General features: G+C 42.3%; 2 protein-coding genes across 2 annotated transcripts in view; both read right to left on the bottom strand.

Moving 5' to 3' along the window:
- agap1 (ArfGAP with GTPase domain, ankyrin repeat and PH domain 1) overlaps positions 1-7,136 on the bottom strand; it is a 369,404-nt gene extending 362,268 nt beyond the window's left edge. The window contains exon 1 of the mRNA XM_080422339.1: positions 6,006-7,136. Within this exon, the coding sequence (XP_080278465.1) occupies positions 6,006-6,168 (163 nt within the window). The 5' untranslated portion in view covers positions 6,169-7,136. The remainder of the gene's footprint in view (positions 1-6,005) is intronic.
- Positions 6,282-18,010, bottom strand: LOC308080588 (fas apoptotic inhibitory molecule 1-like; the record flags this gene model as incomplete). Its single annotated transcript, XM_080422481.1, has 4 exons — positions 6,282-6,386; positions 12,379-12,428; positions 14,526-14,754; positions 17,894-18,010. The coding sequence occupies 4 exons, from the start codon at positions 18,008-18,010 to the stop codon at positions 6,282-6,284; spliced, it is 501 nt and encodes a 166-aa protein (XP_080278607.1).
- Positions 18,011-18,661: the final 651 nt, after the last annotated feature.

The following is an 18,661-nucleotide window of genomic DNA, read 5'->3' as shown; positions in this document are numbered from 1 at the left end:
TAAACTAGGATCACGAGCAAACCAAGAACCTAGCATCAGTCAATTACTATCAAAATAATAATCTGTTATTGAAACTATAGCATATACCAGTTAAACAATGAACCTAGCATCTGTCTAAATAACCTGGCATCTAAATTTTAACATTCATGTGGTCAAGAAAAAACAAGTAACGAAAACATGAGAACAAAATGACCACGGTAAGTCTGTATGGTCGTCACAACTGAAAGGTCAAATGCTACAGGCCAAGGTGGAGGCTGAGAGGCTGAGATTTCAGCCACCACCTCCACACCATCCTGTTTTAGCTCCAATGACGGAGACGGCCTTTTTCACTAGCTTGTTCAGCCTGTTACTGTCCCTCTTGTTGATGTAGCCCTAGCCCCCCCAGCATGTAAACTGCAGAGAAGAGGACACCGGCCACAACAGAGCGGTAGAACATCTGCAGCATCCTGTTACACGCGCCAAAAGGACCTGAGCCTACGTCCTTCCTTTCGACAGGAAGAGAAATGTATAAAACAAGATATTGATCATAATGGGTATATGGTAGCCTTTAACCCGTTAAGACTGATACAAAAGAAGTATTCTAAATCCCCCATAAAACAGTTAATAACGTTGCTACTTGCTATATCAGTGGTGCTCAAACTATTTTCATGTCAAGGACCACCAAAATGATATGTATTTGGCCACCGACCCCCCATCTCAAAAGATTTTGTTCCAGGGACCCCCAGAAGCAAAGATTTGAGTTACAAATGTTTGCTTCAAAAATATATATATATATATTCAAAGATTTGCACAAATATTCACGATTCTTCAAAAATAGCAGAGCTACAAGCTCTGCTATTTATTTTTTTTAGCGCGGCACCGGGTGCCGCGCTATGAGCTTGTTAAAGTGGTTACAATTATTGTGATGCTATATTGACACATTTTACTGGGGACCCCCTGGAACCCCCCCAAGGACCCCACTTTGAGAACCAACGGTCTAGGACTCCTCAAAGTCGGGGTCGGACCCAAAAATCTCCCATCGTTCGACCTAGACCTGGACCAGTACTTGAATACAATTCAAACTCTGTTGTACCAACCAGTGCAGGTGTGTGTGAACCTGAACCCGTGTGTGACTGTGGAGGTCTCTTACTGCACCGCTAGCAACACAGAATGTCTGCATCTCCACTGCACCTGGGCCAGTAAAGTGATAGCCTACTGATTTTTCTGATTTCCCTGTGACACAAAAGCCAACCATGTAGCCCAATTATCCGTTGTAAAGGCGCTAAAGGTGAGCCGGTTTCATTCGTCTCTGCCAGCGCTCTCCCAGGCCAGACATTGAGAAAAGTGGGTCAGTGTCACATGGTTAGTAGGGAGCCATTCACATTCATACGGACACACACACACACACACACACACACGTATTTGTATTACTATACTTGTGAGGGCATCAACATTTTACGACGGTGATTTTATTGAATGAATAAAATAAATAATTGCCGTTTAACCATAAACCCCAAAACCGAAAATAGCAGAGCTTGTAGATCTGCTGATTTATTGGTGTATGACACCTGTGCGCAACTACTCCAACCCGAACCCCTAAACCTAGCTTCAATACGTCTAATCCTAACCTGAATGATTTCATATTAGGCTCTATCTATGCACAGCAGCCACAATAGAAAGAAATTGGGCCCCTTCCTTACTTCCTTCACAGGTGTTACTGTGTTAATGATTCTAATGAAGGCTCTGTTCCATTTAGTGTAGCACAGTGGTTCTCAAACGTTTTAATTTCAAGGACCCCCATAACTCTGAGAGTGTACAAATGGAACCAAATGGACCCGTAAGGGTCCATTTGGTTCCATTTGTACACTCTCAGAGTTACACACCCGTAGGGGGTCCATTTGGAACCCCCCTCAAGGAACCATACCTTGAGACCCACTGGTGTAGCAGAGTGTTTCCAGTGAGCCAACGTGCACAATATCAGCACCCTGGCTCTGTTTGACCAGAATGGAACGGAGCCTTAATTAATTAGCATCATTGGTAACACCTGTGTGTGAAGTAAGGAAGAGGCCCAATTTCTTTCCAATATGGCTGCTGTGCATAGAGCCTATTGTAAGCTTAACTCCCCAGATATCTTCTTTAATATCGTCTATATGTTCATACTTGTGGGGACATTTGGCTCTCACAAGTATAGTAACAAGTACACAGTACACACACACACACACACACACACACACACATGCTCATGTACATAAACACACACACCCTGAATGCAAATGAAACCTTCGCAAGCCGGGGAATCAGTGACAGACACTGTGTGTGATTCATGTTAGCCAGGCTTCATCTTCTAACCTACATAACTAGAATCAAAAACCACTTTATTTGCCAAAGTAAACGTTTCCAAGGACATGCTTTTTGGTGCAGGGTTGCAGAGGAATCGGGCAAAATAACGCAACATGCTGAAACGCAGGAGCTCGCACAAATAGGCGCCTGTGTCACAATCGTGAGATTTTAGTTGACGATTACTTGGCATACAAATAATTGCAATCAATGATTAAAAAGTGTGTTTTTGGCACGGAACATTGGAATTCTGTTCTGCCTTTTAGACTTTGTAAAGAAACGTTGCACAGGGCAATATCAGATATGCAAAGCGACACACTGTGAGCTAGTTGATCAGATCTGCTATTTTTGAAAATTTATTTTTCAACATCTTTGAAATGACCCAAAATAGGGGCTCCAGGTTGAACGTGGTTAAAAGAGCAACGTGGAAATAATGAAGGAAACATGACATTTCTGTAAATTTCATCAAACAGTTTTTTTAAATAGATCAGTGGTTCTCAACCAGTGGTCCGGGGACCACCAGTGGAGCTCCTTGGGGGGGTACCAGGGGGTCCCCAGCGAATTTTTACCACTTTAGCTTTGGCTAATCAAAAATAGCAGATATACAAGCTCATAGCGCGGCACCGAGTGCCGCGCTATGAGCTTGTAGATCTGCTATTTTTGAAAAATCTTGAAAATGTGTGCAAATCTTTGAATACTTTTTTTTTTTTTAAGCGAACATTTTTAACACAAATCTTTGCTTCTGGGGGTCCCTGGAACAAGACATTTTCAGATGGGGGTCCGCGGCCAAATGTATATCAATTTAGGGGTCCTTGGCATGAAAAAGGTTGAAAACCACTGAAATAGATGAATGAAAATGATTCTAACAATTATGAAAATATAACTGGTGACAGGACTCTATACCTCTCATACAACACAAATGGGAAAAAAATTGAAACATACGAGTACAAGAGAACACATTTATTATGTGTCTCGATGATGACATTGGAGCAAGCACACACACACACACACACACACACACACACACACACACACACACACACACACACACACACACACACACACACACACACACACACACACACACACACACACACACACACACACACACACACACACACACACACACACACACACACACACACACACACACACACACACACCCCGTCCAGTCCACCTGCGTAATAACTCAGTACCTACTGCCTCACATGATACAGGCACTGCAGGACCTCACAGGCAACTCAAGGGCACCCGGGCCACGGTGCCGGCTTGCATAACACGCACAGTTTGAAGCAGGCTACATCACAATCTGTGTACTGTGTGTGCCTGTGAAGCGCGAAGAAGCCGCGTTTTTCATGCCGCCACAACTGCTGCCGATTTGGGCTATTTCCAGCCCTTTAAGTAGGTTATGAGTCACAGCATGACACTCAAACTCTGGGAAAAAATGGAAGCGAGGGAGGGCAATAACAGAGGAACGAGCGTGTCGACTGACTATTGTGTTACGTAGCTCTCCTAACATCTGTGCAGCTTGCATGCGTGCGTGCTCGTTTCTGAGCCTCCACGCTGCTTCTTCACGCTACTGTGTGTGAGAGGCAGGCTTAAACGCTGCAAAGATATGATTGTTTCTGTCTGTACATACGCGTTCTGTTTTTAACTGGTGCTAGTCATATTTTGTAGCCCCCATTTTCTTTTACGTGTTTATTATTAATTACTATATGCAACTGCAACATAGAAACCATGTGGGTTTCAGAGATTTGACTTTAGAACCTCTAACCAGTGTTGTAAACAAACAGTAAAAAAAAAAGGTAGGAATTTAAAGATAAGGAAGTTGAGATACAATTGTATTCATCCACAAGGTAAATTTGTCAAGGAAATGTGAACACATTGGGTAACAGAACGAACCACAATAACCTGATTTATCCAGCTCAGGAAAAGCCTGAAGTGAGCACTGAGCATAAGCCTTCATCTCACCTTTGGACTAATATTTTTTTCTAAAACCACCACTACAGCCAAGTCTGTTCACTACTTCACTGCAGGGGTCATCGCCATGCTGGCTTGTGGTGTATATTCTAATGAAAATTCAATTTTTGCCACGGACATACAAAATGAGCGGACAATAACATCACCAGAAACAATCGAAGAGCTAGCCCTGAATGACCATAACAGGTCTGTAACTCTGAGAGTGTACAAAATGGAACCAAATGGACCCATTTGGTTCCATTTGTACACTCTCAGAGTTATGATGGTCCTTGCAAATAAAACGTTTGAGAGACACTGTAACAGTGGTCTCCTAATGTGCCATACATAGAGTCATAGTAAATCAGCGTCATACATATTCTGAAGAAAACCTGGGGACTGACATTCGTTTGGGTCTTATGATCAAAATAAGAACATTATAAAGGTGTGTAAAAAAGAAAATCTAATATCAGTATACACAGGGGTCATCAATATGTCCGTGGACGGACATATTGATGACCCCTGTATACAGATATTAGCAAACTTAATACAATCCCCACACACAGACTTCTGTATGTTATTGTTCTTAGATAAGGTCAAAGGAGTCAGGTGGGGTGGCTCCGAGCCAAGTGTGCATCATCATAGCTCATTTTCATTATCCTCCATGTGCCTGTCATGAGGTTAAAATGTAACCACGCAGTGAATTACATCACCCATTCAAATGAAAACACACCACGCAATAACTCTGAGAGTGCACAAATGGTTGCATTTTGTGCACTCTCAGAGTTATTACGGTATATTAACCAAATGGTTAGAGGCTACAGTTTTATGAGGATTGTGTTTATGCAGTGTCGCCACGCCTTCTGTTCTAATAAGCAACCAAACACTAGATATATTAAATTGTGAGGTATGAAATGCCACTGAGATTGCAAAGACAGAACATAAGAATACAAACATTATCAACCTTATCAAAGGTTAAAGCCTTGCTATGATGCAAATGTAGCAACAAAAGATGCTCTAATTGAGAGACCACCAGATGAATGCAATTAACCATCAGCTTTTTTTTTGAGACAACCAACAGTTTCACTGGACCACCTAAAAGCAGTTACTCTCTCTCTCTCTCACTCTCATATTTCAATTTATTTATTTTGACTGTTTAGTCTAAGACATAAATCATGTCAAAATCCAAATATATCAAGAAGAGTAAAAAAAATGCAATGCAGGATCATGAATCATGATCAGTTGTCTATATACTCTAGACACCAGCACACTACCATACAGTATGGGTATGAGAGACAGCATCTTTTCCATATAATGTGACTGCCAATAATGGCAGACACAGAACAATATTTCATTCATTGTTTTGCCCTTCTTTTAGACAGTCTGACAATTTGTAGTCCTCACACACACAGCTTATGGAAATGCCCTATAAGCTGCCAAATATCAAAGCAATTGTTTTACAATTGTACCCACATGCAGGGATGGCATGTGTACACACACACACACACACACACACACACACACACACACACACACACACAGCAGCAGCAGCAGCAGTCTTAGCCCTGTCATGTGAACCATGGCTACAGCAGTCTAGTCTTCTTTACCTTCAATAGCAATGACACACACACACTAGCCTTTACCTTCAATAGCAATGAAATGACACACACACACACACACACACACACACACACACACACACACACACAAGCAGCAGCAGTCTAGTCTTTTACCTTCAATAGCAATGACATGCTCCCTGATCTGGTTCTGCAGCAGGGGCTCCTCCACGCGCTCCAGCAGCTCGTAGATGGAGTAGATGTTGGGGTGGACGGACTCGAACCTCTGGATCTCGGCCCGGATGGCGGCCGAGTTGGCCAGATGCTGCTGGTAGTTCATGACTGAAGAACCTTAAATAGAACCTCCTCTGTGTTGTTGTTGATTGTAATGTAACCCCGTCTCCAGCAAAGTGGAGGGTGGAAATGAATGGGAAGACAAGACTGGATCAGTAGTTAATTCAGCTTGGGAGGAGGGGGGGGGGTCCGCAGGGGGTCCCACACCTGAAGGTTGTTCTCTCCGGGACCTCCTGTGCTCTCAGAGCGGCTGCTGGCGCAGACCTGGCGCGTAAGGAGTGACAGATGTGCGGTCACACACTGTCTCCATGTCCCTCTCTCTCTCTCTCTCTCTCTGTCCGGTGGAGGAAAAACGGTAGACTTAAAGAAACCCCAGCGATTTCACGTCCGATCCAGGACCGCAGACCCCCGTCCGATCCGGGACCTACAGGCTCATAGTACCACTGACACGGGATCCGGGTTGTTTTTGTTTTAGTTTAGATCCATTAAGAACAGAAAAAAAGGCCCCGATCGTTCTCCCTTCTTAGGGTTAGTTAGCATTTAGCCACACGATGCTAACCAGTAGCTTTGGCTGCCTGGCTAGTGCTTTCCAAGCCAACCAGAGCAAAGCAAGGCAGGCAGGCAACCCGGGGCTTCTGGAAAGAGAAGCTGGGGCAAAGTCCCCCCCAGTGAGTCCGATCGGTCCCGTACAGGATCCAAGGAAAGCCACTGGGTCTCTGATGTATCCAGATCACTTAATAAGAGAAGATTAGAGACAGTTTTGTATAAATCAATTCCCACACACAGACACACACCACAGTCTGTCTGTTGTTTTGTCTTCAGGAACCATTCAGACAGGATCCACTGTGTTGTTTGTTGTGTCCAGGTTTATTGGGATCTTCTTGACTTGACAGAGTCGGAGGAACCAGATCCTCTGTGGTTATGGACCCGGTGGTGGGTCGGTGTGATCTGGTGGTGGTCCGCAGAAGAACCGTAGCGGATCATCCCTCCATTGCCGTCCACTAGTCCAGAGGAGAGGCGGATCCACCAGAGCAGGAGGAGAGAGGAGTGTTGCACCGTGAAATGAATTTCCTCCTGGAAAAACCTCCGCCTCCAAGCGGCGTGGGGAGGGATTTTTTACCTTGTACAATTTATCTGTAAGGCACCCTAAGTATGAGGAGGATGTAAGTTATTTTTTTATGGGCCATTATTTGTGCCATGAATGAATTAATGAAACCGCAAATAAACAAGTAAATAAATAAAAACACATCAAGGCTATTAAACAACAGACAAATAATTGTGCAATGTAATAATTTGTTCCGTGCATCCGTTGTATTGGTGAAATTAAGTGCGGACAAGACTGTTACATTTGAGTGTATTTATTAATCAAGCAGTAAGTAAAAAGTAATACAGATTTGAATATAGAAATGTACTTCAGAGCCCAGAGATCTCTGGGCTCCGGCACTCTAACTTTCCTTATCAGCAAACAGGTTGCATCGAGGTCAGTTCACGAAGTCAGAACCCCGCTAACATGTCCTGAGCCTTATTAATACATAGAATAATAATGGGTGGTCTTCCAGTTGGGAGCGTCATCTCCTTGTCTGCCCCTCGCCATCTGATTCCGCATTTCTCTGCAAGCCGTTGGCGGGGAACTTCTATCAATCTGCATCTTAAAGATTAGAGAAGTGGGAAAAGGAACCAATACACAAATCCAGACAGATGATGACCCCTGATTCACACCAAGGCCTGGTCATCTGATGTTTTGACCTTTTACAGTTGCTCATTTATATCCTTTATAGCTCATCACTTGAGCCACACACAGGTGCTTTCCAACTTCTGCCATTGTTCTAAAATGACCCTTTTTTCAAGTGGGCCCAAATGCACACCAGGCCAGCCATGAACACAATTAATATAGTTGCCTGTAATGATTTAATGGGTTAGTAATGTCTTTTTTCATGCCACGATTTGAGTGGAGTGGCATGATTTGAGTTCAGTTTCGCTGCGATCAAGCCGACTGTGCCGGAGATTAGCTGTTCACAGAAGGACACACACATGGACACACGGACACACACACACGGACGGACGGACGGACGGACAGGCAGACAGACATGCAGACAGGGTGCAAAAACACAGTTGAACTCTTAAGGCGGTTACACACCGGCGAATATGCGAATATACGCAAAATTCGGACTCGTTCCGAATAATTAAAAGACGCTTTTTTCGCTCCGCGAAACTGGTGTGGAAGCTTGCATTGACTTTATAAGGTTTTTAAAAAAAACGTATTATTCGCATTAAAAAAATCGCCCCGGTGTGTAAGGACCTTAAAGGTCCTTACACACCGGCGAATATGCGAATATACGCAAAATTCGGACTCGTTCCGAATAATTAAAAGACGCTTTTTCGCTTCGCGAAACTGATGTGGACGCTTGGATTGAATTTATAAGGTTTTTAAAAAAAACGTATTTATTCGCATGAAGAATTCGCCCCGGTCACGCAGGGGCGGACTTACCGTTGGGCTAGGGTGGGCTGCAGCCCACGGGCCTCCAACTGGGGGGGCCTCCGATTTTTTGGGTAAAAAAAATATAGATATATATTATTTTTTTTATACCAAAAACCAAAAACTGGAAAAAAAACGAACCCAATCCGCCCAGAACCGCGAAAAAAACGAACCCAATCCGCCCAGAACCGCAAAAGAATTTCAAATTGTTAAATATAACCTAAGAAATAGGCAACAATTGTGAAAATAGCCGATCTGCATCTACGTAGATCTGCTATTTTCACAATTTGCTGTGGAACAGAGTCAAACTAAATGTAATGCCTGAACTCCTACAATTCCAAGTGATTGTCAGCGTGCGGGGTCCCCAGTTCAAATATGATTATTTTGGGGGGTTCACGGCCTGAAAAGGTTTAGAACCAATGGCCTAGAGCAGGGGTTTTCAACTGATTGTGAACCAGGGACCACCACCCTGACTAAGAATCATCCTGGGGACAATGAATCTTCCATATTAAACTCATGTTGACCGATATACTGATTGTAACTCATTTATGACTGAGCACACACATGCATTTCTAATAATGATGACTCAACCAGGCAATCCAGTACACCTCCCCTTCTTGAGATTCTAACTCATTCTAATTCTATTTCTGTGGAATTTCTTGACTTCCAACTTCCCAGTAACTGACAACATTGATGCGTCATCAAAGGTCACCAGTTCATTAATGCACTGTTGTAATAAAAAAAAAAATACCATTCTTCACTTTCCTTCGTTACTACAGTTCAAATATCGTACAGTGTAGGGGTCTTAAGGGCCCCTACACATATAGGTTTAAAGTGCTCATGCGGCCTAGTCGCTTTTGTTGGGCTTGTTTTCATAGACCTGGTTGCTTATTTCTCTCGCAAAATCTGGCAATACTGTTCAGAGATACATATGTACTGTACACACACACACACACACACACACACACACACACACACACACACACACACACACACACACACACACACACACACACACACACACACACACACACACACACACACACACACACACACACACACACACACACACACACACACACCTCTCTCTCCCTGTCTACAAGCCCTATTCCTCTCAAATAATAAACAGCCCCATCGTCGAGCAGGCTTGCTCACTCTCTCAATCTGTTTTATATTGTTTAACTTAATACAGGACTGTCTGGACGGTAATATTGCGGTTCTATGCGGGAGGACTAGCCACGGTGCGTGGCTGTAATGCAGAGTCCTGCACGGGTCCAATTTTGAGAACCCGCGCCCGCCCCGCCCGTCAATACTCAGATCCGTAGACCGACCCGTCACCCGTGATTATTTCAAAATACGAACCAGACCCGCCCCGCCCGTCAAATAAACGACCCGTTGTCCGCCCGTTTACCCGTGTAAAATGTAAATCCTATTGAAAAGTGTGTTGAAAAAGATAGCAGCCTTCAACAACAGTGCTACATTCAGTGGTCAGGTTTGTACAGAAAGCAAGTGAAGACGGAGGAGCGCCACGCGCGAACGCGCATCTACGCAGCAAACATGTGTCGTTGTTTATGTCATCAGATACTTTTAATTTGAAGGTTTAACAGGATGTTCAATGTGTTTTTGTGAGTTAAGATAACTGTCCAGCATGCTCCATGCAGTTGTGCTGTTAAGTTACACAAGTTACGTTGTTTGGGCGGAAACAGTGCTCTCTGATTTTCACAATAAAATGATACCCGCCCGCGATTAGTTCAGTACCGCCCGTCCCCGTACCCGTGATCTTATCAAAGTAACATTTTCACCCGTTTTCACCCGTCAAACGCGGGTACCCGTCGGGTATCCGCGGGTACCCGGCCCGTTGCAGGACTCTGCTGTAATGTGCTCTCATTGGCTGTAGTGTGGCTCTAGATCGGTTCCGACAGACCCAAATATCCAACATGCTAGAACTTTAAAACTTGTCGGGAACCCCTCGCCGACCGCACTTTATCGGGGTGGATCTTCTCGGAGTACCTTACACACACTGCGCGATCAAGATCGGTGGTTTTGTCGGCGATCACCAAAAAATATCCCCGACAGTGAAATCGGGTCAAATATCGTACAGTGTGTAGGGGTCTTAAATTCATGGTCAGGGACCACATCCAATACCTTCACAGACCACCAGTGGTCCACAGACCACCTATTGAAAACCCCTGGCCTAGGGGGTGGGTTTTTCCGTGGACCGTGGATGTCACAAGCAGGGGCCCGGTCAGCCAGAAGAAATGTTAATCTGATCAACATTAATAGAGTTGAATGCAGTCAAATGAGTTGGTAACTCATCATAGAAGTTCCTAATTTGATTCTCACGAATAGAGTCAGGTGTAAAGATAAGACTTATCAGGGACTTTCCTTTGTTAATTAGCAGGGATACAGTAGTATGTAGAAAAAAACATCAAAGCATTTCCTGATTTGCCAAAGAGAGTTCTATTGTTGTATTTCAATAGCATGAGGGGCTTTGTTCCAAAATGTGAAAAAACATCAGTATTCAATTGTCTAATGTGTATTTCACATAATTATAATCACTTTCCAGTAGTGTAAAGTAACTAAGTACATTTACTCAAGTACAGTACTTAACTCATTGAGTGCCATTAACGTGTTTCACGTGTTTTTACCGCTATGGCGCAACGTGCCAATGACGTGTTTGACGTGTTTTTGAAAAAATAGTAAAAAAAAAAAAAAACATGTTCAGAACCCAAGATATCATTATCTGAAGATTTGCAGCTCCATCCACTCCTTGTTTAGCCAATCTACAAGCACAAGCTTGTAGATTGGCTATTTTCAAAATATGTTATACATATGATATCTTGTGAAACGGGACATTCTGCATAATGAGCACTTTTACCTTTGGTACTTTAAGTATATTTTGATGCCCATACCGTTGTACTTTTACTCAAGCAAATGTTGATTACCAGACTTGTACTTCTAATAGAGTGTTTCTACATTGCAGTTTTGATACTTTTACTAAAGTAAAGAAATGTAGTACTTTTTCCACCACTGTCACTTTCCTAGTCTTCCTATAGCTCAACAACATCATGTTAATCCCTCCACAAAGAGCACTTACCACAGAACCAGAAGTCAATAGCCAGTCTTCAACGTGAGTCTAATCCCGGGTGATTTATTTCAGTAGCTCAGACATAATGATGTGTGATGTGTGTGTGTGTGTGTGTGTGTGTGTGTGTGTGTGTGTGTGTGTGTGTGTGTGTGTGTGTGTGTGTGTGTGTGTGTGTGTGTGTGTGTGTGTGTGCGCGTGCGTGCGTGTGTGTGTGTGAACTTTGATTCACTGTTTAGTGTGCCAACAAATGATCAGAGGAATAACAAACTATTGTGCAAGATCAAAGGAGTAATATGCTCAAATTTGCATATGAGCTGACGGAAAACAATGAACGCAGCAGATAGGACCTCAGTGTTTTGTTTTGCCCAGGGGGGGCATTAGACAGGAATTATGTTTACATGTTGTGTTGTGTTACTGTTAGGGTCACTGGCATAATTTAATAAGACTAGGCAGCTGTTTTTGTTGACAATGAGCTCACATCCATTTGCAGTGCATTAGAGCAACGTTTCCCAAACATAGGCTGGTGACCCATTCTGGGTCGACTCGTGGACCTGTTTTCATGTTTTTTTTTTATTTTTTTACCTTTCATATGGAAAAAAAAGCCTGTAGATCAGCTATATTCACTGTTTTTGAAATAGGACTTAAGCAGTTCATTCATAATGTGTTTTTGGTAAATTTTTAGTAAATCTTACCGTAGTCTCCATATTCTGTCCATTGCACCACACATCCATGGTGTCCTTTTCTGTTGGAGAGAAGAGCCGCTCTGCTATTATTCCAATCCAACATCCAACATATCCATTAATGTATACACACACACACACACACACACACACACACACACACACACACACACACACACACACACACACACACACACACACACACACACACACACACACACACACACACACACATATATATATATATGTAATCTTACAACTTACCTTTTCATTCTTTAATCATAGCTGTATCTCTCTATTCCCCTATCTCTCCTGTGATTCATGCCTACAGCAGTAAAGGTCATTCGGTCTGTCTGTCTCCATTTTGCACCAAGGCTATTTATTTTCCCCGGCTACATTACTTAGTAGTGACATTTCCCTCCATGACTGTCCCATTATCATTAGACACCAATTAAAATATTGTCTTTGTTCTCAACGGCAATGCACTTTATAAGCCCACTAAAGCTTTTATTTATATCTCACTTGCATGATGCAATCATGTTTGTTTCTTCTCTGTGACTTTATTCATTTATACTGTATAGGGCTGCTTTCTGTCCCCAGATCTAAACATCAGTTTTTATGCACCACATATCTGGAACAAACTTCCGGAACTCTGCTGCAGTGCTTATAGTTATTTTAAATTGCAGCTAAAAAAACGTTTCTGTTTGCCAGTGCCTTTTATTGAGATGTTTTATTCTTTCTGCTCTGTAATTTCACTCTCTTTGTTTATATATATTCCAATGTTCTTTTATGTCTTCATTTTGCTCCGTGTCTTGAAGTCTTTTAACGCTCAACGCTTTGTGTAAAGCACATCAAATTGCCTTGTTGAAATGTGCCAAACAAATAAACTATACTATAGCCTTGCAATGTTTGTATCACTGTACAAATAAACTGAATCAAACTAAACCACTACAGTATAAATCTAATTTCCATGTGTTTTGATAAGCATTTTTTTTGGTTATTTTTCTTTTGTCTTGTCTCTGATGTTGACAACACAGGAAATGCAGGCGTTCCCGTGTTCGTTCAGATCGCTGGCAGCCGCGGCGGGGCTAAAAATAGACGTGAACGTGTCACCTGAACAGATTATGTCACAGAGGGTGACACCATGGGTGTCACAGTGCGCTCACCTACATTCCTCACTGCAAATGGTGGCATGCAGGCTGCTGGGTGAGGCGTGTAAAGCCAGTGGTTCTCAACCTGTGGGTCGGGGGCCCCAGGGGGTCCCCACATGATTTCTTTTTTTGGCGGGGGGGGGTCCCCAAATGACAGTGAAGTGAGCTTGTAGATCTGTTATTTTCACAATATTTATCTGTGGAACAGAGTCAAACTAAATGTAATGCCTCAACTCCTACAATTCCAAGTGCTTGTCAGGGTGGGGGGTCCCCAGTTCAAATATGATTATTTTGGGGGGTCACGGCCTGAAAAGGTTGAGAACCACTGATGTAAGCCACTGTTTCCCAAACAGTGGGTCGGGACCCATGTTTGAGTCGCGGACCCATAAAAATGGGTCCGTGAGTAAATATCCCCTTTAAAAAAAAATTGCCTCAAAAACATTTTCAAAAATGTCAACAAAAAAAAATCTGAAATCTATCATTTTTCTAAGTAATTTCATAAATTGAAGAAAGAAAAAAATGAAGTTGTGAAAATAGCCAATGTACAAGCTCACAACGTGGCACATCGTGACACGTTGTGAGCTTGTAGATCTGCTATTTTCACTGGTTTGCTTTGAAGTACAAGCTCACAATGCATCACGATGTGAGCTTGTAGAATAGATCATTTTTTTGGAATAGAAAGTTTTTGAAGATTTTGTGATAATGTTTGTCTATATTGACATTCCCAAAATAGGGGTCGATTACTAATAGATTATTTAATGAAATTATGGATTATATTTTATAATTGATTAAATCGATTACTGTAATTCAATTAACTGTTGCACCTAGTTAACCAATTAATCCCTATATGGTTGACCGGAGTTTCTCAGGGCTTTATACTAGTGTCTTTTCTGTTTTAGCTCTACATTAAATATTTTCTGCGAAGGTTTTTCTCCGAATACGGATGCTGGGGTTTATGTGGTTAATACACTTTTGTTAAACAGCCTCTTCTTAGTTCTTACTTCTTACCCAGTACTATCCTGTAATCCTCTCCGTCCACTTTGAGCAGCCACGTCTTGGACGTCTTGGCTCGGTTGTTGATGAACTTCTCCAGGCTCTTGCCGGCGATCTCCAGCGAGTATTCGTAGGAGAAGCCGTTGATGGCGTCTATGTGGACAGTGGCTCTGGTCTCCAGGCCTCCCACCGTGAACGTTTCCCTCCCGACCAGCTTGAACAGCCAATCCTTTCTGATGACTTCCTATGATGGGGAGAAGGTCAAGGAGAATGTACCTTGGTTTCTGGCAGTGGTGTAAAGCAGTGGTTCTCAAACCTTTTCATGTCAAGGACCCCCAAATTGATATGTATCTGGCCGCGGACCCCCACCTGAAAATATGTTGTGCCAGGGACCCCGAGAAGCATACATTTGTGTTAAAGATGTTCGCCTTTAAAAAAAAACAAGATTTAAAGATTTGCACACATTTTAAAGATTTTTCAAAAAATAGCAGATCTACAAGCTCATTGTGCGGCACTTGGTGCCGCGCAATGAGCTTGTAGATCCACTATTTTTGAATAGCCAAAGTAGAAAATATGGATAAAGGGGTTAAAATTATTGTGCAAATTATCTGCAAGCTCACAATGCGTCGTGTCAGCTAGTTTCGAAACATTTTGTGAAATGGCACATTCTCCATAATGACTACTTTCACTTTTGTCAGTTTAAGTTCATTTTGAAGTCAAAGCTTTGAACACAGGACTTTTTACTTGTAACAGAGTCTTTCTACATCGTGGTATTGCTACTTTTACTGGAGTATAAAACATCAGAGTAACATCTTCCACCACTGCATTGCACACATTCTGGCCTGTCATTACAGGAGATTTAATACCACAGGGCCTCTGGCCACTTCTCCCTTATATGGTCACATTACAGCACAATCATAGGCTTATCTGGCACCATGTCTGTGATACAACTACTACTACTACTGATACTAATAATAAACTACCATCACATTACATCTATTAAATGAAAATATTAAATATGGTCTTGGTTATGACTGGTCAGTTTGTCCAGTGGAGAGGCAGTCAAGTACTGTACTTCAGTACAATTTTGAAGTACTTTTACTTACTGTAGCTTGAGCATTTCCACATTTTATACTTCTACTGCTCTATATCTTGGAGGCAAAAACAATATTTTTTAGGCCACTACAATTATTTTCGGGCTTCAGTAACTTTGCAGATTTAGATTATTAATACAAAACATACATTAACTGATAAATGATGTAACGCCACCTTTACTAACATTAAAGTGATGAACACATTAATTACAAATTACAATACTATAAGATTGTGAAATGGACCTGGTCTGCATAATGAGTACTTTTACGTTTGGTACTGCAAGTATGATGTTGATGCCAATAGGCTTTGTATCTTTTCCTCAAGGTACATTTTGAACACTGGACTTTTACGTGGTAACAACAAGAGTATTTCTACATTGTATTGCTACATTTACTTAAAGGCATAGTTCACCCAAAAAAGAATTTATTTTCTATCAATTACACACCCTATGAAGCCTTGAATTCATGGAGATTGTTTTGTTTTTGTCGCATTCCTAAGCCAATAATTTGATGACGGGCAGAAAGATGCTAATGTATCCGGTAGGAGACTCAAAGTTGACACTTTGAGTCTCCTACCGGAACCACCGCCAGTCATCAAATTATTGGCTTAGGAATGCGACAAAAACAAAAAAATCTCCATGATTTCAAATCTCCATGGGTTGTGTAATCGATAGAAAAAAAGTCATTTTGGGGGTGAACTGTCCCTTTAAGTCAAAGTGAATACTAAGTACTGGAAGAAGTACGGAGTACGGAGTAATGTAATGACAAGTACGGAGTAATGTAATGACAAGTACGGAGTACTTCTTCCACCACTAGTCATATTACTGTAGAATCCTAGAAATAATTATATGGGATACAGCTACTAGGAAGCGGGGTCCAGGGACCCTCAGGGTTCCTTGAGGGGGTCAAAAAGGACCATTACAGGTCTGTAACACTGAAAGTTTTGGAGGTCCTTGAAATTAAAAAGTTTGAGAACAACTGCTATATGTTTGTCTAACTGAGAGGCAGTCTTTTCCTGGTGAAAAGAGCAATTTGTCAATTGAAATAGTTAAAGTGATAGTTGTACTCTGGGGTACCGTAAAACAGTGGTTCTCAAACATCTTAATTCCAGGGACCCCTAGTTTGGTATGCATCAGGCCACGGCCCTCCCTTAACTCTGACAGTGTACAAATCAATGGAGCCAAATGGACCCATCCATTTCACAGTTACATTAAGGTTTCACTTGCTGGCCTGGGCCGTAGCGTGACGGTCCAGGCACCCAAGGCTGCAATGCCAGCCTGACAGCGTGGCGCGGGTTCAACTCCCGTTCTCGATGACCTTTGCTGCGTGTGTCACCCCCCCCATCTCTCTCCCCATTTCCTGTCAGACTACTACTAAAAAAAAAAAAGGTTCCACTTGCTTCCTATAACGTTCAATCATTTTGCTGCATGGGACCCCCCTGGAACCCCCTCAAAGACCCCTGGGGGTCCCCGCACCCCACTGTGAGAACCACTGCCCTAAAAAAAAAGTTCAATTTCCTGCCTGGACGAGGTTGTAAACACAGTAAGATACATGCAGGAGGAAGCAGGAGTCACAAGGTGCCACATCCATGTGAGCCACAATGTAAACATGTTTAAAGTGGGCTGAGGGGGAAACGCACGACCACACCTTATTTAACCACGTAAAACCAGCGTTTCCCAAATAATGGGCCAGGACCCAATTTTGGGTCATGGACCCATTTTTATGGGTCGTGAGTAAGTCTCCTTTTTTAAAGTGTCCTACAAAAAAATCTATTATTTCAAAATTTAAAAAAAGTTTTAAATGATTTTAAGAACATAAACAAAACACATTTTCAAAAGAATTTCAAAAATAAAAAGATTTGTTTTTAATCCACAATTAATGTAAGAAACTTTTGATAAATAGTGAAAATAGCAGATCTGCAAGCGATTGTGTAGGGCTTAAGTGGTTAATTCATAATGTATTTTTTGGGGGGTCCCGAGTAGACACCAAATGTATCTTTTGGAGTCTTGAAGCTGAAATGTTTGGGAACCCCTGGTTTGACCACTTAAACCCCTGCATTCCATATGGGGAAAGCTTTCGCAGAAAATATCAGATCGACAAGCTCACAGCGTGTTGCAGCGCGAGGCTTGTTGATCTGATATTTTCAGCAAAAAAGCTTTCCTCACAATAACAGAGAGCAGAACATACAATAGTTCAAAAGTACAATAGTCCCTGTGGGACTCCACTCAACCATATGGGATTTAAGTGGTTTAAGCGCCAGGCTAAGTGGTTTAAACGCCCTTTCCTTACCTTTCCATTGATGTAAACGATGCGCTTCCCCGAGGTGGTGCCGTGAGCGAACTCGATCCTGTACACGCCGTCGCTCAGCGCCACCTCCCACACGGCCACCACATCACCGCTCAACATCCTGTATGTATGGAGGACCCACACAACTCACGCCATGCGCTCCTGAACACAACACAGCACTTTATAAAACATAATCTATAATGTTTCTATAGACTGCTTTTCTCTGACGAATTCTACTCCTCCTCTTCTTGGGAGCTGTGTGTGTGTGCTGTCTCCTTCTTCTCCCTGGCTCTGTCCTGAGTGAACTTTAGACAGTGAACTTAAGGCTCAGCAGAAAGTGTATTAAAGTAAGAGGCTTAGCGGGTAAAGGTGTGAGCTCACTCTCTGCGCTGCCACGGTCAATTAGGAGGCAGCGTCAAAGCCTCAGTGTCCATTTAACCCGCCCATTAAGAACCTGAGGCTGATTCTAAAAATGTTTTCTATATCCTAACAGTTGTTTGAAAAAAAAGAAGTAAAAAAAGATATAATATATATAATAAAAAAAGATATAATATATATTCAAAGATTTGCACACATTTTCAAAGTTTTTCAAAAATAGCAGATCTACAAGCTCATGAGCTTGTAGATCTGCTATTTTTGAATAGCCAAATAAATCTAAAATGACACAGATGCGTTCCCGGTCTTAATGTGTTAACTCTGGAGGAGTGTATGTCCTTTTGGTTCCATTTGTACACTCTCAGAGTCACACATGGATAAATTAACTGATTGAAC

Source organism: Gymnoscopelus braueri, assembly GCF_963280865.1.
Source record: "Gymnoscopelus braueri genome assembly, chromosome: 24".
NCBI classification, from domain to species: Eukaryota; Metazoa; Chordata; class Actinopteri; order Myctophiformes; family Myctophidae; genus Gymnoscopelus; species Gymnoscopelus braueri.
Note: the sequence above shows the minus strand (reverse complement) of the source record. Positions and strands in the feature narration are given on the sequence as shown.